The following is a 20,313-nucleotide window of genomic DNA, read 5'->3' on the forward strand; positions in this document are numbered from 1 at the left end:
AATTTTGTGTCCTTTGACCAACCTCTTTCCACCCGACCCCCCAATTTTCTATGAATTTCTAATAAACATGTATCAAATATAAGAGGTGAATTAGTCTATTTCAAATTCTGGTGTCTTCCGAAACATTTGTGAAGCTGATTTTTTTTAAAATAGAAAGACTAAGGCCTCACACTAACCCCAGAGGTTCTGATTCAGTAAGTGACGATTCTGTGATGCTCTCCAGCTTCAGAATCACTGAGTTAAATGATTAAATGTCTGTGCAAATATGTAAAGAATGATGATACAACTTCATTATGTTTTATTTTTGGCAGATTTAACAAAACAGAGTGTCTACACCACGATTTTTCTTATGTGATCGAAAAGTAAGAAATATTTTTTAGCATAACACTTTTATAGTAATGTAGTGCCAATAATTTACGATCAGTTAGTACTTATTCATTGAATTCCTATTAGTATCCATGTGTGCGGCTTGGCACTGTGCAGTCAGTTTTAGCATGAAGCGAAATATGTAGACACTATAATTGACATTCTAGAGAAAGTGTGAGTCATAGTCTCCTCCTTTGATCTAATTAGATAAACAAAGCAAGCCTCATTTACATACGTATAGCCTCAAATGCTATATTGTTCCTTCTAGTTTAATGAATACATACAAGAATTTTTTTTCTTACATAATTTTTCTCTATTTCTACAAGACTGTAGTTGAGCTAGTTACAAGTTATGGATTTACCAGGAAGGTCCTAATATCAAATATTCTGCTAACTAAACTTTTTTTGCTATGTTTTATATTTAGTTTTATACGTATTTATTCTTAACAATGTGATTCATTAAAGATACAATTAAACCAAATTTGACTTTTACCTTTGTAAGATCTTTATAAAATGTTTTAAAGTATTTATTCAGCTGTCAAAAGCATAGTAGTCCATTGCCTCTGAAATATTTACAAGAGCCTTTGAAAAGCTATGAAATTTTCTTATTCTAATTAAAATAAATAAAAGAATGTTTAATCACTAGGCAATATCCCTTAAGTGATTTTATTAAACTTTAAGACAGGTGCATGGGTGGGGGAGCCCATATACTCCAGATTGCAGTGCTTGGTGAAAGCAGTAGTTGATACAGGAGGGGAGAGGGGAAAACATTTAATAGTTGGTGAGGTGAGGGCATTACCTTTTAGTGACTATGTGGCAGGTGGGCCTGAAGGGTGAGAATATGAAATAGGTTATAGCCACTATGGTGGGAATTTCTTAAGTCTGTCCCCTACAGCATGGTAAGATATACAGAGCACATGGCTGTTGATGGTGATTCAAGTTTGAGGACTGAAGGACCGACAAGACAGGGAATATGTGAAGGAAGGTGGTTTTGAAAGAGTAAACCCTTGAGTTCATGAAGGGGAAGGATTCCATTACAGCAAGAGATCTAAATTAGGAGGTAGCTGAAGTTTTTAAGTATGCATCTACTGTTACTGATTCTGAAGGACCTTGTTCTTTCATCTGTTAATATTCTGGAAGGAACATCATTGGGATTGCACAATGAATGTGGACTTCCTTCATGCAACCTTCTCAGTGGCAAAGAGAGATTCGTAGCCTAGCCACTCACTTGAAAGTGTGTCCTGCAATTTCTGAGAATGGTGCCATATCTACGAATGGTGGACATTAATTCATACCTTGTTGGTTGTTGTAAAAATGTGTCAATATTTGTAAAAATATGTTTTAAAAGTCCCTGAAACATAGTAAGCACTCAGTGTCTTATAATTATGTTTATCTATTTGACTCTTGTGATACCTCCTTACCTAAACAAAGTTACGATCTTAGCTTTTAAGTTTGAGAAGAAGGAAGAGAAATAAATAATAAAGAATGTCTTTTTTTTTACAGGTCATATCTAAGGCATCAACCATCTAAAAACTTGGTAAGAAAACTATAATTTTGTCACTGAGCCAAATATATAAAATAACCAAAGCACTTCTCCCTTTCTAGAAAGTGAGGTATGATTGGAATGCATATGGCTGCCCGCTGAAACTTGATTCCATGGAAAAGTTCCAACCTGTGATTCAATTGTAAGTATAGTCTCATCAAAATTTTTAACTTATTTTGAAAGTTTCAAAATAAAATTATGAAAACAAGACTAATTAATCAGGCATTTAGTAATAAATATTTTGGGGTACTCAATATTTGCAAGAGCTGGTTTCCAGTACTAGTTATACAAAGTCGGGCAACCACGGTCCCTGCATGTTGAAGGGTGTTACCCTTTAGTAACTGAGACATAAGTGGGTGAGAGAGCTGAGAGCCTTCTCAGGGGTGCAGGGGTGCTGAGAGCCCTCGCTTTACCTTCTCTAAGTCTCTCCCTAAACCCCTACCAGCACCCCTGCCTGTTTGATAGGACCTACCTTCCCCGGGTGACATGACTTCTCTTTCCGTGAGCCTATGGTAAATGAAAGCCTTGTAAGAAAAGAAACTAGACTACTGATAACTACATTGAAGAGATTTCAGAAATATTATCTGTAACTTATTTCCTGAAAACAATATTTCATAATAAAAATATAAATAAAATGCCATTAGGAAGGCTTTTCCAAGTAATTCTGTATTTCTTTGTTTTCCTCTCTGACATTATTCTTTTATTCTTAGTTTATAATTATGAAAGTTTACATGGCTTGTTACAAAATTCAATATATAGAAAAAATATGACATAAATGCTCCATATGTCTAAATTTGTTGCTATTATAAACAAAATTGTGGTGAATATCCATTTATATACATATTTGAACACTAGTATAGTTATGCCATTAGGATAAATTACTGGAATTTAAATTCCTAGGTCTAAAATACCAAAAGTTTAGTCAAGGATCTCAGCTTTTGGAGACCTCTTAGTCTGGAGACAACTTCTGAGATCGCTCAGGGTGGGTAGGTATGGAAGTAATGAATCCAGTGCTCCGATTTAGTTTTGCTACCAGAGGTTTCCCCATTGGGGTCCAGAAGGCCTAAGCCAGCATGTTCTGCCCCACAAGTCTCCCCTGTAGCACTTCTGAGAGTCTCCCCTGTGTCCTTTCCCTCTTACATCATGCTCCTGCAACCCCTCCATCCGGGTTCTCTGTGCCATCTAGCTCATTTGTGCTCTTCTTCAGCTCTGATCTTCTTCTGGACATCTAGTCATGCCACTGCCTTTCCTGGGCACCTAAGAAAGCTTGCTGAAGCCTGGGTTTTTTGTTTTTTGTTTTTGTGGGGTTTTTTTGTTTGTTTATGCAGTTGTATTAGTCCGTTTCTGTTGCTTATAACAGAATATCTGAAACTGGGTAATTTATAAAGAAATGAAATTTATTTTTTGCAGTTTTGGGGGCTGGGAAGTCCAAGGTCTGGGGAACACATCTGGTGAGGGCCACCTTCTACAGTGATGCAGGGTGTCACATGGTGAGAGGAGAGCCTGAGCAAGAGAGCTAACCTGCTCTCATTCACCTTTTTTTTTTTTTTTTAAAGATGACTGGTAAGGGGATCTTAACCCTTACTTGGTATGGTCAGCACCATGCTCAGCCAGTGAGCGAACCGGCCATCACTATATGGGATCCGAACCCGTGGCCTTGGTGTTATCAGCACCGCACTCTCCCAAGTGAGCCACGGCCCCTCATTCACCTTATAAAGCCACCATAACCACACCCATGACCACCCATTACACCATCAGCCCATTACTCCAAGAATGGATCAATCCATTCACTAGGGCATGGTCCTCACAATCTAATCACCTTTTAAAGACCCAACCTTTCAAATACCATAATTGGATGTCCCACCCACTTAACACTGTTACAATGTAGATGAAATTTTCAATACACGAACTTTCGGGAGGCACCTTTGACCCATAGCAATAATGCTTAATCCCCCAGAGGCTAAAAGAAAAAAAAAATGTTCTCTTCCAGAATTTTTACCCTCAAAAGCTCTAGAGTCTGATGAATTAGATAAACATATGAGTGGATATGTTAAGTGGAATGATAGAAAGGAACACTGTGAATGGTTGTATTGAAACTCAAAAGATAAAGCTACGAAGGGAGAGGCGCTCTGCGAAATGGTCTAGAAACTTGCATTTGAGCTGAGTCGCTGAGTCGTAAAGGATAATGAATATTCAGCTAGAGGCAGAGGAGGGAAGAAGAGAAGAGGGGAGAGTAATAGTGAATTCCACTGGGCAAGCCTTTCCAGCAGGCGTGATAGTTTGAAGAAGAGAATTTATAGTGCAAACAGTATAATGTTGGGGCATAAACTGAATTCTAATGTGTCAGGAGAGGAGGCCAGCAGTACATGGTTGATAACTAGGTGCCCAATTGGGTATTCATCAGAGGTGAATTTGGGTGTAAGTTAATTAATTAGCTTTGTGAATCAGGTAGACTTTAATTAATTAGGCTTTCAGAATTAGTGGCAGGGGTGGCCACTGAGAAATTAGTCCATAGTCTAGGTCTATGGATTACAATAAATGCCTTACTTTTGTAGGAAATGGCTCAGGAACAAGGTTGGGCAGAGTTGCATAAAAGGACAACAGATTCACCTTCAAATGCTAATAGGAGCCAAGCAAGTCCCAGGAGTATGATCTAGCTGGGAATGAAAGTCATCCCAGCTGTACTATAATCCTGGGACTTGTTTCAGACTCATTAGCATCTGGTGGTGAGTCTATTATCGTCATATCCCAAACTAGAATTTGGAGCTACAGGAGCAATCCCAGAGGAAACAGCGGAACACAGTTGCTCTATTACAAAGCAGGGAGTTCAAGAACAGGTATCATTTTATTTTATTTTAAAACTTGAAGCAATCTCAAATTTACAGAAATTTGCAAGAATAATACAAAACTTTTTTCTTTTTGCTCAGGAACAGATATTATTAATATAGGATGTTTTAAGGGTACCCAGGATTTGTTCTAAGATATACAGACACAGAAATGATCGTCATGAAGGAAGAAGTTTGTAATAGGTACAGATCCTTAGAAACTGAAGGCACGCATGTCACACGGGGCCACATGGGGGAGCACACACACAAGGGTCAGTCAGGAGGCAGAGGCAGCAAAGGGAAACAGGAGCAAGAGCCTTATGATGGTTTCTGTGGGAAGGAAGAAGAGAGGTATAGGGTAAGCCAGTTAGGATGGGACATTTCAAATGATTTCAGGGTGTTCTGAGCAATAGGGACCATCCCTAGTTGTCTGGCATCTGGCTCTGGGTTGATTAAAGCAGGTGGATAGGAGCCCACAGTGTGAGAGCCCCATAAACTTGGTGGTTGGGGTCAGGCACTGAATTGGTTGGTTTACATATGCAAAGGGCTCCCGGAGGAGTTGTTTACTACCTGTAGGAATTGGCTAACCCTGGGCAGTTTCTCCAAGACTAGCAAGGTCCCAGATGCGAAAGCATCAGAATACAGAAAATAAAAGACGTGATACAATGGGCTATGTACCAGGATTGTGTCTAATGGATTTGTAGATCGACAGAGAGTTCTCTCCTTCCCAAATCCAAAAGCGGAACTGCCATAGTGAGGAGTTACAAATTGTCACTGGCTGCCAACTAGTGATATTTCTGAATTCCTTGGATTTATTATTAATTAGTGTGTTACATCCTATATTAGTGAACAATAATGAAAATAAACCACGCTTACATAGACAAGTATTTTTGTCACGTGTTCTCAATGAAACACGTAAGACATTATCAAAGATTATAAACTCTCAAGTTATGGCTCATGTAATTTGTCCTCATTTCCACTAGATGGCACCATAGCTTATCACTCTTGTAAGAGTCAAACGATGCCAGCTCACATAATGCAAATAAGATCTTTTTTTTTTTTTGAGTAAAACATATGTTTGGCAACTAGTTTTTAATAATTCAAGAATCCGATGACGTTCAGAAGATGCAATCAAACATCTTGCTTCTGCTAAAACTCTAAAATTAGAGCTTCTGTTGAAGCGTCACCCCAAATCTCTGAAACTGTACAAAATTCTATGTGTGTACACGTGTGTGCATTTTTCTGTGGAGAAAGGGTCTGGCGCTCTCACAGAGTTTTAGAATTCTCTGTGACCCTCCTTCCTGACCAAGAGAGAAATCAAGCACCAGTATTCCAAACTTTAGCTAGTCTTGCCTGTTTGAGAACTGACTTTCTGAGTTTATCTCATTATGATTTCTTTTTTAAGGAATTTATTTACTTTTTAATGAATATGTAATGATTGTACATATTTATGGGGTACAGAGCTCTATTTTAATACATGTATACCATGTGTGATTATCAAATCAGGTTAATCAGCATATTCATCATCACAAACATTTATCATTTCTTCATGATAACATTTGAGCTCCTCTCTTCTAGCCATTTGAGAACATACCATAAATTATTGTTCATTGTAGATGCCTAGCACTACTGTCCACCACTAGAACTTATTTTTCCTATCTAGCTGTCATTTTGTGTCCATTAACCAATCTTTCCCTATTCACCCTCCCTCCCCGACCTCTACTAACCACAATTCTACTCTGTTTCTAAAAGTTCAACTTAATTTTTATTTTTAGCTCCCACATATGAGTAAGAACACGCAGAATTTGTCTTTCTGTGCCTGACTTTTCAACTAATGTCTTCCAGGCTTATCCATGTTGTCACAAATAACAGGATTCCATTCTTTTTCATGGCTGAGTAGTATTCCATTATGTGTATATACCACATTTTCTTTATTCATTCATCTGTCAATGAACACCCACATTAATTCCATACCTTGTCTATTGTAAATAGTGCTGCAATAAAAATGGGAGTGCAGAAACCTCTTAGATATGCTAATTTCTTTTCTTTTATTTAAATACCCAGCAGTGGAATATCTGGATCATATGATAGTTCTATTTTTAGAAAACCTCCCTACTGTTTTCCATACTGGCTGTATTAATTCACAGCACCACCGACAGCGTTTAAGAGTTTCCTTTACTCTGCATCCTCACCAGCATTTGATATTTTTTGTCCTTTTAATAATAATAGCCAGTCTAACTGGGGTGACATGATATCTCACTGTGGTTTTGATTTGCATTTCCCTGATCATTAGTGATGTTGAGCATTTTTTCATATATCTGTTGGCTATTTGTATGTCTTATTTTGAGAAAAGTCTGTTCAGGTCCTTTACCCATTTTTCAATTGGGTTATTTGTCTTTTTGCTGTTGAGTTGTTTGAGTTTCTTATATATCCTGGACATTAGCCCCTTGTCTGATGTGTAGATTGCAAACACTTTCTCCCATTCTGTAGATTGTCTCTTCACTTTGTTGACTGTGTCCTTTGCTGTGCAGAGGCTTTTTAGTTTGATGTAGTCTCATTTGTCTATTTTTGCTTTAGTTCCCTGTGCTCTTGCAATCTTGTTCAAAAAAGCGCTGCTCACTCCCATTTCTTGTAGTATTTCCCCTTTGTTTTCTTCTAGTAGTTTCAAAGTTTGAGGTCTTAAACTTAGGTCTTTAATCCATTTTGAGGTTTTTTTTAATATGGTGACAGATAGGGGGCAAGTTTCAAACTTCTGCATGTAGAGATCCAGTTTTCCCAGCACTATTTATTAAAGAGACTGTACTTTCCCCACTGAATACTCTTTATGCCTTTATTGAAAATCAGTGGGCAGCAAACACATGGTTTTTATTTCTGGGTTCTCTGTTCTGTTCCATTGGCCTGTGTGTAGGTTTTTATGCCAGCACGATGCTGTTTTGGTTACTATAGCTTTGTAGTATATTTTGATGTCAGGGAGTGTGAAGCCTCCATCCTTGTTCTTTTTGCTCAGGGTTGCTTTGTCTATTTGAGGTCTTTTGTGGTTCCATATGAATTTTAGTATTGCTCTATTTCTGTGAAGAATGTCATGGAAATAGTATTAGTGTTTTGACAGGTATTACGTTAAATCTGTAGATTACTTTTGGTAATATGGTCATTGCATTAGTCCATTTCTGTTGCTTATAGCAGAATACCTGAAACTGGGTAATTTACAAAGAAATACAATTTACTGCTTACAGTTTTAGAGACTGGGAAGTCCAAGGCCCAGGAAACACATCTGGTGAGGGTGGGAGTTCTACAGAGTCCCATGGCAACCAGGGTATCACATGGCTAGAATGGGCTGAGCAAGAGTTTAACCTTCTCACTTGCCCTCGTTATAAAGCCATTAGAACTACAGTCATTACTCTATGAACAGATCAATCCACTCACTAGGGCACAGTGCTCAGAATCTAATCTATTAAAAGCTGACCTTTCAAATACCATCATTAGATTTCCCACCCTCTTAACACTGTTACATTGTTGATTAAGTTTCCAATACATAAATTTGGGGGGACATGTTTGACCCATAGCAATCATTTTCACAATATTAATTCTTCCAACTCACAAACATGGAATGTCTTTCCATTTCTTTGCATCCTCTTCATTTTCTTTCATCAGTGAATTTTATCTTTTCACATGTTTTCTTGATAATGGTGACATGTTTTCTTGTTCCTTTTTCATGTTTCTCATATCCATACATTGATGTCAGGGCATCTAGTGGAAAAGTCACTTCTTCCGATTGTCTGGAACAGCTTTGGAAGGAAATATTCTTTCCTGTAGATGTGTTCTATAAGATCAATTGGGTAGGGTGTTTCAGGTTTGGTTCTGATTGCACCCAGCAGTGTAGTCTCCATGTGATTTCAACTGTATTCAACTTCAGAGTTGTCTGTGAGTGGCTCAATGGCCTAGGCACTGAGGTGCTCTGCAGCTCCTTGCTGGGGTGGGTGACACTGGGTGAGGTTGCTGGGAATGCAGGAGGGACTTTGGGCTCCTGGGATTTGCACCAGTGCACTTAATACTCCTTTAGCTGAAATGGGCAACCTGTCAGGACTTCAGAGTTCCAGCAGAGATGCGGTTGCCATGGGCTCTTTCTCCACTAAAGTGGGTGGGATTGCCAGGGTAATGGGCAGGACTGCAGACTCCTGTGAGAAGTGTTGGGGTGTTCTGCAACTGCTCATCTGGAATAGGCAATACTAGGTGGGGTTTCTGGGATTGTGGGTGAGATCTCGGACCCCTGGGAGAAGTGTTAGGTGCTCTGCAGTGCCTCAGCTGGAGTGGGTGACCCTGGGTAAGGTTGCTGGTGCTTCAGCTAGGATCCTGTGCCCCTGGGAGAGACACTGAGGCATTCTGCAGCTCCTCAGCTTAAATGAGTGATCCTAGGTGGGATTGCTGGGGCTTTGAGTGGGACCCCACAAGAAAGGTGCTGGGATGCTCCTCAGCTGAAGTGGGCCCCTCTGGGCAAGGTTGCTAGGGTTGTGGGCAGGACCCCATTCCCCCAAGAGATATGTTGGGGAGCTCTGCACCTCCTCAGTCAAAGTGGGCCCCTCTGGGCAAGGTCACTAGGGTCATGGATGGGACCCTGATCCCCCAAGAGAGATGCTGGGATGCTCTTCAGCTCCTCAGTTGGAGTGAGCCACTCTGGGCAAGGCTGCTGGGGATGTGGATGGGACCTGAGACAGTAAGGTGCTCTGCAGCTTCTCAGCTAGGGGGGGTGGCTCTGGGTGGGTTCATTGGAGCTACAGATGGGACTCTGTGTCCCCTGGAGAGGCACACAGGTGCTCCACAGCTTCTCAGGTGGAGTGGATGGCTCTGGGCTGGTTTGTTTGAGCTGCAGCAGGCCTATGTTCCCTTGGGAGAGGCACACAGGACTCCACTGGAAAGACCAGGGCTACCAGCCATGGCAGAAGGTCTCTATCGGCCAACTCTTAGGCTCCAGAAAGTGAGAGCACTGACTCCTTCTGTCTTGGGGGTGGCCTCTGCACTGTGCTGCACCACTTGTTCTCAGGGGTGCCGATGTCACAGTGTGATGAGGGGCCCTTAGGGATGCAGATGTGCCAGGGCTATTGGACCCCAGGACAAAATGTACTCTAGTGTTGGCTCCAATCCCAAAATGGCGATGTGCTTTGGCAGCCTAGGACCTGGGGGGCGGGTACTCAGCATGAGTTCCCTCTCTGGGGTAATGCAATCCCGTGGGCTCCATGCAGCTCCCTATACTCGCTCACAGCCTGCAAGGGCTACCAGGCTCTTTTGAGCTTGGATTGCAGGCGTCCAAGGCAGGAGCTCAGACCATTGAGGATTTTTTGTTTACCTTTTCCCCCCAGCAAGTAGTCTCTCTTGGTTCCAAGCCGCGCAGTGGGCACTCCTCTTGTCTTTCTATGCTGCCGTCTCAAGTTTCTGAGCCTCAGGGGGTCTTTTTCACTATTTTTCTAAATTTGGGTGTTTTCTCCTAGACACTCTACACAATGTGTGATCATCTGTTTGTTGTTTTGGACTTTGCACCAGAGGCGAGAGCTGGGCACCCCCACTCAGCCATCTTGAACATACATCCTCTCTTTATGATTTCTCAAAACTAATTAAGATGAAAATAAAATAACTTCTCAGATTCCATTTTTTGACACTTAATATTCTCTGCCCAATTTGTGGGAATGGGACAGTAACTGTTTTTGATAACCAGGTTTGGATGGTAGCAAGTTGTAGCAGACCTTAAAGACCAGATACAACAATTGTGAAGTGAAGCAGAGATCTTGACAGTAAAGAGACACTGTCAAGGACCTATTATTTTTTACAAATAGACACAGAGCTGTGAAGTAAGAAATTATATCAGAAAGTGGGAGAAGAGTTGGAAGCCTAGAAGGAAGTACCTGAAACCAAGGTCCTGAGTGAAATTTTCATCAAAGGGTGTGGGGGATAATTTCATTCAGAAATATGGGCAGTAACTATGGAGAAGGAAGACATATAACCATTTTTACAGTCACAAGTTCTGGCATGCAAAGGTGTGATTTTATCAATAACTGAACTTTAGCTTTGGTCTCAAGCCCCATTTTCATATGGTAGCAGGAAAAAAATAATTTTTACATGAAGTACCACATCTCTCTCTCTTTTTTGGGGGGGGACGTTGGCCAGTATGGGGATCCAAACCCGTGACCTTGGCATCATCAGCACCGCGCTCTACCACGTGAGCTAACCAGCCAGCCCTACCTCTCTTTTAAAACTCACCAAATTTGGAGTAAACACTCTAAGTTCAGTGAAGCTCAGTGGGGCTTATGTATCCAGTCCCAGCATCAGGGTGGGTGTATCCTGTCCGTGTCGAACCCTTTGCTATGTCTGCTGGTGGAAGAAGTCATCACCCATTCTCTGAGCATGGGCTACGACTGTCACTCCAGGGAGCTCACAAACTTCTTCTGCTTCTCAGCCCTACCTCAGCTCTACTGATGATGCAGATCCTCTGGGACAGCCACATCTTCCAGCCAGTCTCTCCTGGGAGGCCTGCAGCTTCTTAGCTCGCATCGCAGCGCGTCTGTGGTTTCATTGTCTGGTACCTGCTGGGCAATAAATGTTTGTGAATTAAAGGATGCCGGGGGATCCTTGCTTTACCCTTCCTCCATTCATCCTGTCCTCCCATCTTTCTCGCTGCTAACATCCATGACAGCAGGGCTTCAGCTACCCCCAGCTTGTCCATACCTGGTCCCTGTCAAAGAAAAGAGAACTCACGGTTCCAACTGTTAAAAAAATTAATGTCTTCTACTTTATTTACTATTAAGTTTTTATTTTGAGAGCTGAATGAAATAATATCTGTTATCAAAATAGACCTATACAGCAGATGCTATTACTATTTTACAGATAAGAAAATTGAGCCTTCACAAGTCGAACTAACTTCCCCGGGGTTGCAAAGTTATTAAGTGATAAAGATGGGATTTAAACCTAAGCCCATCTAACTTAAAAGTTGGAACTCTTAACCCCTCCATTTTACCCTAAAGTTTTATTTTTGTGTTTGCTCTTTCTTTCAGATTTGATGATGATGGCTTTATTGAAAATGTTGAAGCAAATTTCATAGTGTGGGAAATACATGGCAGGAATGACTATAGCTTTAATAATACTATGAAGCAGGTATGACATCTTTGAATCGAAACAGAATTTAGCATGCAATTAGACATTTTAAAAATCTATATTAAATTATCTAAAAAAGAAAAATAGAACCAAACAGCAGGGAGTAGGGAAAAATTACCACCTCTGTTGTAAATTCTATGACTACCTGCAGGGAAGAATCCCTACACCCACATCACACTGACTAAATTTGGTCCCATACCCGCTCCTAAACCAATCACTGGCAGTAAGATTATATTAGCAAAGATTCATAGGGATTTACGCCTGAAAGAGGACAGCTTCATGATACAGTGGGGTAGATGCTTGAAAAAAATCAGAGTTGTATATACAATAAATAACGGAGGATATGGTTATTGGATAAGCAAAAAAATGTATCTGCTCCAGTGACTTAAGTGATTACACATAACAACAAAAAGAAAGTTGATGAATCCTATATTCTGAAAAAATTGATGCAAGAATTTACTCTCAGTTAGTGACAGAATTAATGCAATGAGATGTCACTGTTTTCCAGCCCTCGGTTTTCTATCTGTTGCTTTCTCGTCACTGGGTTTCTCCTGCTGGCAACAACATTTTAAGCTGCACCCTGGTGAAGTTAAGAATAAACTTCCATCTTCATTAATAAAAAAAAAAAAATTACATGGCTACTAAAATTTATTCATGAAAAAAGAAGCCATTGTCATATAAAACAGACATAAAGGGTCCAGAAAAACTAAAGTAATGTTTATGGTAGGATGATGCAATTATATGTGAGTATTTTCTTTTCTCTCCAAACTGTGTTTAATGCTTGATTATTTGTGGGTCTGCCTTTGGCTCTAGGACATTTATCTCATTTGTGCTAAATCAAATGGACATTGTTTGGGCTTCATCTCACTTGACTTCTTTGCATCATTTGACCCTGCCGAGCTTGGCTTCAAAGTCCGCGCACTTTCCCGGCTTTCTTCTCTCCTCCATGACAGGTTGATCTCAGCTTCCTCAGTGAATCCCCCTTACTCTGTCCTTTCACTTCATAGGACGCAGCAGAACAGCCTCACTGCTCCCAGTCACCACACTTCACCTCCCTCCGTGGGCCTTGCTGCCCTTGTGGGCCTCCTGTCATGACGGAGCCTCTCTAGAAGTTACCAGCATTGATTCCTCAGATTCCCCAGGGGTCTCACACTCAAACAAAACTAGGGATGACTTTTTCCAAAGCAACATTTCTATATACCATAGGCCTTAATTATCCAAGAAATATAACCCACCTAGATGGCAGCCAAGAGAACTGAGTTCCACCTGCTGACCCCTGGCGTACTGCAAGACCTTTCAATTATGGGACCAAATAATTTCATCCCAGCACACATTCCTCCTATACTTGTTCAGTTCTTCTGTCTTACTTCCTCCCCACAGTCTCATCCTTTTTCTACCCTGGCCCAGACTCCCTTCCTTTCTTCCTTCTCAGACATTCCCATTATACCTTAGGGTTAAATGCTCCCAGATCCTTATTCGGTAAGTTTCTCAGAGGATTTCTGTTTCCTATAGTTCTATCAAACCAAGGGTGCTCTCTCTCTCGCACCATCTACTTAAGGACGAGATGTGGGGTTGGTGGCTTCCCTAGTCCATAGTATCACTTCAAGATGATTATCTCTTTGTTTGAAGTAAAACTCCATTTGTTTGCGGCTCCTGCCATCCAGTTAACATCTACCCCATCCCTGCTTGCTGATGTCATATACTCAGAACTTGATTATTTTTCCTCATGCCCTGAAAACAATTACAGTTGACTCCTGAATTCTACCATCCATCATACAGAGGCATTGCCGGGAAAACAGTTTTCTAAGCAAGGACTGCATTTCCCAGGCCCATGTGCATCTAGGTAGAGTCATGCAATGGGTTCTCATGACTGGAATATGAGCAGAAATTATACATGTCATTTCCGGATGAAGTGCTTACAAAGGAATCGTGTGAACCTCCATGCTTTCTATCTTTCCTCACATCAGTATATCACAGCAACAATTAAGGATGTAGCAAATGAGAGTTGGATAAAAACAAGCCAGGAGAGAGATTTCAAGGAGCCACTCAATAGAAACATACTGGGTTTGTAATTCACTGCTTTGAGGAGAGTCACCCACAAAAATCATCTAACCAGGGACATCTGCATTAGACTATGTGTGGTCAAGAATTAAGGTTTTATTGCATAAATCCCCTGACAGTTGGGATTTATTATTGCAGCACTACAGAAACTACCTTGACTAATATAGCTTCCCTTATTAAAATTGCTTTAAATTCAAACATTTCAACCTCTGACCACAACCCCTCAATCCTTTAGATCTCTCATTGTTATTTCCACTACATCTCAGTCTCTTACTTTATCTCCCATTACCTCGACATCTGCTATATTGAGCCCTCTGCTTTCCCCTTCTCTACCACTCCCAATTTCCTTCCCCTCCCTTCCTATCCAGCGTGAACTCCATAGTTCAATTCTTCCACCGCTGTCTTGCCAATATCTCACTTTCGCCTATGTCCCAGTTGCTCAATGCCTATCTCTGAGCTGCTACTCACTTCTAGAAAAATAAAAATAAAAATTGCAATATTTGGAATTAGGAACTCAATTATTGGGTATGATGGCTAAAGAAAGAATTAGTCAACTAAAAGAGATGTCAATAAAATATCCAGGATTAACGTGCAGAGGTAAAATGTAGAAGAGAATAAAGAACATAGGGGATTCAGTGCTAAGATCGAAGAACCTAAGAGCCCTGGTAAGAAGGGAGAGAGATTAGAGAGGGAAGATGCACTATTTTCCAAAACTGGTGAGAGAAATAAAGGCACAGAAATAAGTAATCTACATCCAGAAACACCATAGTACAATTTCTAAAATCAAAGATAAAGAGAAAAATCTTAAAAGCAGACAGAGCAAAAAATGATAGGTTACCTTCAAAGGAGTAGCTATTAGATTTAAAGCTGATTTCTGAATAGAAATAGTGAAAGCCAGAAAACTGAACAAAAATATCTTTAAACTGCTGAAAGAAAATAATTGCCAACCTCAAATTCTATACCCAAGGAAATAGCCTTTTAAGAAATAAAAGTTAATGGCACATAATGCCTTAAAGGACACACAAAATTAAGAGGAAAATTTTTAAAGTAAAAAGAAAGGAAGAATTGAATAAAAGAGATTTGAGAGAAAATGACAAATACTGAAGAGCGGCAGAGAAAATCCAATACATATGAGTGAAAAACCTCAAAAACAAAAACAAAGCAAAGGACCAAAACCAGTACTAAAATTTATCAGGAATAAGTCAAAGATGCCCACTTTTGTCACTTCTATTCAACATAGTACTGAAAATCTTAGCCAGAGTTATTAGGCAAGAAAAGTAAATACGAAGCAGCCAAATTGGAAAGGAAAAAGTAAATTATCTTTGTTTACAAATAATACTATCTTATACCATCATGCACTGCATAATGACGTTTCGGTCAATTGTGGTCCCATAAGATTATAATGGAGCTGGAAAATTCCTACCATCTAGTGATGTCGTAGCCATTGTAGTGTCATAGCACAACACATTGCTCATGTGTTTGTGGTGGCGCTGGTGTAAACAAATCTACTGTGCTGCCGGTTGTATAAAAGTACAGCACATGCAATTATGCACAGTACATAATACCTATTAATGATAATAAACAACTGTCACTAGTTTATGTATTTATTTTACTGTACTCTTTATCATTATTTTATAGCGTACTCCTTCTACTTATTAAAAAAAAAATTAACTGTAAAACAGCCTTAGACAGGTCCTTCAGGAGATATCCCAGAAGAAGGCATTTTAATCACAGGAAATGACAGCTTCATGCATGTTACTGCACCTGTAGACCTTCCAGGGGGACAGGACGTCTTAGGTGGAAGACAGTGATATTGATGATCCTGACCCTGTGTAGGCCTAGGCTAATGTGTGTGTCTGTGTCTTAGATTTTAATTTTTTAAAAATTTTTAAGTAAAAAAAAACCTTTTAATAGAAAAGAAGTTATAGAATAAGGATATAAAGAAAGAAAATATTTTTGTACAGCTGTAGAATGCGTTAGTGTTTTAAACTAAGTATTATTACAAGAGTCAAAAGATTTTTTTAAATTAATATTTATAAAGTTAAAAAGTTACAGTAAGCTAAGGTTAATGTACTATTGAAGAGAGAATTTCTTATAAATTTAGTGTAGCTTAAGTGTACAGGGTTTATAATGTCTACAGAAAAGTAATGTCCTAGGCCTCCACATTCACACACCTCTTTCTCACTGACTCCCCCAGAGCAACTTCCAATTCTGCAAGCTCCATTCATCATAAGTGCCCTGTTCAGCTGTACCATTTTTTATCTTTTATACTGTATTTTTGGTGTACCTTTTCTATATTTGATATGTTTAGATATACAAATACCATTGTGTTATAATTGTCTACAGTATTCAGTACAGTAACATGCTGTACAGTTTGTAGCCTAGGAGCAATAGGTCACACCATATAGCCTACGTATATAGTAGGCTAGGTTTGTATAAGTATATTCTATGATGTTCACACAACAATAAAATTGCCTAACAATACATTCCTCAGAACGTATCCCCATCATTAAGCAATGCATAACTATATGTAGAAACATACAGTTCTACGTAGAGTAGAACATTTCTAAATTTTTAAATTTTGAGTTTAATTTTAAATTTAAATTTTTTAATTTAAAAATTTTGTGCACCAAAAGACACTATCAACAGAGTAAAAAGACAACCCACAGAATGGGAGAAAATATTTGTGAATCATATGTCTGGTAAGGGATTAATGTCCACAATGTATAGAGAACTCCTAATACTTAACAACAAGACAACCTGATTCAAAAATGGGCAAAGGACTTGAATAGACATTTCTCCAAAGAAGACACACAAATGGCCAACGAGCACATGAAAAGATGATCAACATCATTAGGATGGCAACTCTCCAAAAAATAAGAACAAAAACAGAAAATAACAAGTTCTAAGTAGGATGTGGAGAAATTAGAACTCTTGTGCACTGCTAGTGGGAATGTAGAACGGTATAGCTGCTGTGGTGAACAGTATGGCCATTCCTCAAAAACTTAGGAATAGCATTATCATATTATCCAGTGACTCCACTTCTGGGTATATACTCAAAAAAATTGAAAGCAAGTTCTCAAAGAGATACTTGTACACCCCTGTTCATAGCAGCACTATTGACAGAAGCCCAAAGGAATCGGAAGACAGCACCAGGTTTCTACTAACCAAGGATGGAACAATTTGAATTTTCTTAAGGGTAATTATTGTAACTGGCTGGAACCCATGACATATTTTTTATTTTTTTTAATTCATAACGTTTTCTTTTTTTTAAATTCACCTTTGGAAAATGATAGAAAACCAATTTCTCGTTTTGAAAACTGGAAAATAAAGAGAAAGCAACAAATATTTTTCCTGCACCTTTCCCATATGAACTATACCACTGGGTAAGCAAATAGTAGATGAGGGGACGCATCTCTTTATAAAAGTATTTCATTTGACAAATGAAAAGGAAATGATAAAATTGGAATGTCACCATCTCACAAACCCAGTGAATTAATGGATATAGACATTAAGCACCCTCAGCTGCTAATAAGGCTGAAAGAAGGACGATCAGACATTAATATGCATCCTCGTGAAAGAAAAAACACCGCCAGCAGCAGTCTTGCCAAGGGGAATGAATCTGAGTCTAATCAATCCTCTGGGTCCAAGCTGCCCATTTGCAGAAAATACAGAGGACAGAACATGTTAACCTAAACTGTGAGGATGCAATCATCAAAATCCAGTCCCATGAAAAACTCCCAGATAAAATGGTCCGGGTTTTTCACTGTGAGAAAAAGAAAGGGATGGGTTTAAAGGAGACGTGAAAGTCATATCAAAAAATTTTAAGTGGGTGAGATTAAATCTTAATGCACACTTGGGTGATAAAACTATAGAGAAATACAAGGAATGATTATTTTAAAAGCCAGAATATGGTGATGGGGAGCAATAATCAGCCACAATGTATATCGACAAAATAAAATTTAAAAAAAAAAAAAAAAGCCAGAATAGTGCTTGCTTTAGAGGAATGGAAGGAAGCTGTGGTTTGACATGTAGAGAGGCTTGCACAGTACCTAGAAATATTTGATTTTTTTTTTTAATCTGGATGGTCACTATTAGAATAATTCAAGTTATGCATTTGTTTGGTATAGGGTGGTGTTTTTGTCACCTATGTTTTATTTTTCAATTAAAAAAGTATAAAATAATATGAGGAAATTTTGCTGTGGAAAACAGTCTGGTGATTCCTCAAAAAGTTATACATAGAATTACCATATGACCCAGCAATTCTCATTTTAGATATATACCCAAAAGAATTGAAAGCAGGGACTCATACAGATACTCATATACAAATATTTATAGCAGCACTATTCACAATAACCGAAAAGTAGAAACAACCCAAGTGTCCATCCACAGATGAATGGATAAACAAAATGTGGTATATACATGCAATGGAGTATTGTCTAGCCTTGAAAGGAAGGAAATCCTCACACATGCTTTAACATGGATAAACCTTGAGGACATTATGCTAAATGAAAAAGCCAGTCACAAAAAGACAAATACTGTATGATTACACTTGTATAGGTGTATTCAGAGGAGTCAAAATTATGGAGATAGAAAATAGAATGGTGGTTGCTAGAGGCTGAGAGGAAGGGGAAATGAGGACTTACTGTTTAATTTGTAGACAGTATCAGTTTTGCAAGATGAAAAGAGTTATGCAGATGGGTGGTGGTGATGGTTATACAACAATATGAATGTGCTTGGTATCACCGAACTATACACTTAAAAATGGTTAAGACTATAAATTTTATGTTTACCACAGTAAAAATAAGGAATTTATAATATTTGTTAAAAATTTAAACAAAAGACATTTTCAGGCAAAAATTGAGAATGGACTTGCATTAAGGGTGCTAATGAAGTATAAGGAAAATGATCCCAGATTTCTTAAAAGAATATTTGTGAAATAAAGGTTTAAGTTCACCAGGAATATATAACAATTCTAATTGAGAGGCACAGTTCTAATTTATATTTATAGTTATATAGCTTTAAAACATATAAATCAAAAAACTGAGAGAACTAGAAATAGGCAAATCCACAAATATAGTAGATTGTTTACCATTTCAAATGTGTTAAAGTAAATTAATTAACACATCCCTCATCTCTCATGTTATACATTTTAGATCCTCAGTTCATCTTATAAGTGGAAGTTGGTACACTTGGACCAACCAAAGTCATTTTTGATTCTATAAAATACCATAGCCGCATATTTATTTTATTCTTAAGATAAAGGGTTTATGTAGAGAGATGTCAGTGTTAAGTACTACTGAGAGTTAATTTATCTGTTATTTTAGGCTGAATTCCAATATTATATGATACTTTTTTTTTCTTGTACATATTTATGGGGTACAGAGTAATATCTTGATACTTGTATACACTGTATGATATTCAAATGAGGCTAATTAGCATATCCATCACAGCCAAGGTTTATCGTGTCTTTCTGATGACAACTCTTGAACTCCTCTGTTCTAGCTATTTGAAAATATACAATAAATTATTGTTAATTATAGACACCTAACATAGCACTACTATTGAATATTAGAACTTATCCTTCCTGTCTAGGTGTAATTCTGTATCCATTAACCAAACTCTTTCTATCCCCCCCCTTCCCAACCTCTATTAACCACAATTCTACTCTCTACTTCTATGAGCTCACTTTTTTTAGCCCCCACATATGAGTGGGAACATGCAGCATTTATCTTTCTGTGCCTGACTTATTTCACTTAACATGTCTTCCAGGCTCATCCACGTTGCCATGAATGACATGATTTTATTTTTTTTATGGCTGAGTACTATTCCATAGTGCATATGTACCACAATTTCTTTATCCATTCATCTGTTAACGGACACTTAGGTTGATTCCATATCTTAGTGGCTGTATTAATATATGCTCTATAGTGGGAAACTTTAAAACAACTCTCTCAGTAACTATTGGAAAACAGGAGACAAAAAATAAGTAAAGATAGAGAAGATCTGAACAACATGATTAACAAACCTGGCCTAATTGACTATATAGGACACTGTACCAACTATTTAAAAATACATATTCTTTTCCTTTATTTGTATAAAGTAAGTGGCAAGATGTTTAAGGATATTGAAATCACACAGTATGTATTCTGACTAGAAATCAATAATAAAAAATAATTAGAAAACCATCAAAGGAATAATACAATAATTCTCAAGTACCAAACCACAAAGAGCAGGAAATCCTTGAAATGACTGAAAAGGAATTCCAAGCAATGATCTTAAGGAAACGCAATGAGATACAAGAAAACTCAGACAACACAACTAAATAAGAAAAACCATCCAGGATATGAAGGAGGAACTTTACAAAGAAATTGATAAT

The 20,313-nt window shown here is 38.6% G+C and overlaps 1 protein-coding gene across 1 annotated transcript in view; it reads left to right on the forward strand.

Annotated features, from left to right (window-relative positions):
* Window positions 1-20,313, forward strand: part of CATSPERE (catsper channel auxiliary subunit epsilon) — a 192,540-nt gene that overhangs the window by 136,844 nt on the left and 35,383 nt on the right. The window contains exons 14-17 of the mRNA XM_063082895.1: window positions 312-362; window positions 1,869-1,902; window positions 1,971-2,050; window positions 11,774-11,873. Of these exons, the coding sequence (XP_062938965.1) occupies window positions 312-362; window positions 1,869-1,902; window positions 1,971-2,050; window positions 11,774-11,873 (265 nt within the window). The remainder of the gene's footprint in view (window positions 1-311; window positions 363-1,868; window positions 1,903-1,970; window positions 2,051-11,773; window positions 11,874-20,313) is intronic.

This window comes from Cynocephalus volans, chromosome 18, assembly GCF_027409185.1.
Source record: "Cynocephalus volans isolate mCynVol1 chromosome 18, mCynVol1.pri, whole genome shotgun sequence".
NCBI lineage: Eukaryota > Metazoa > Chordata > Mammalia > Dermoptera > Cynocephalidae > Cynocephalus > Cynocephalus volans.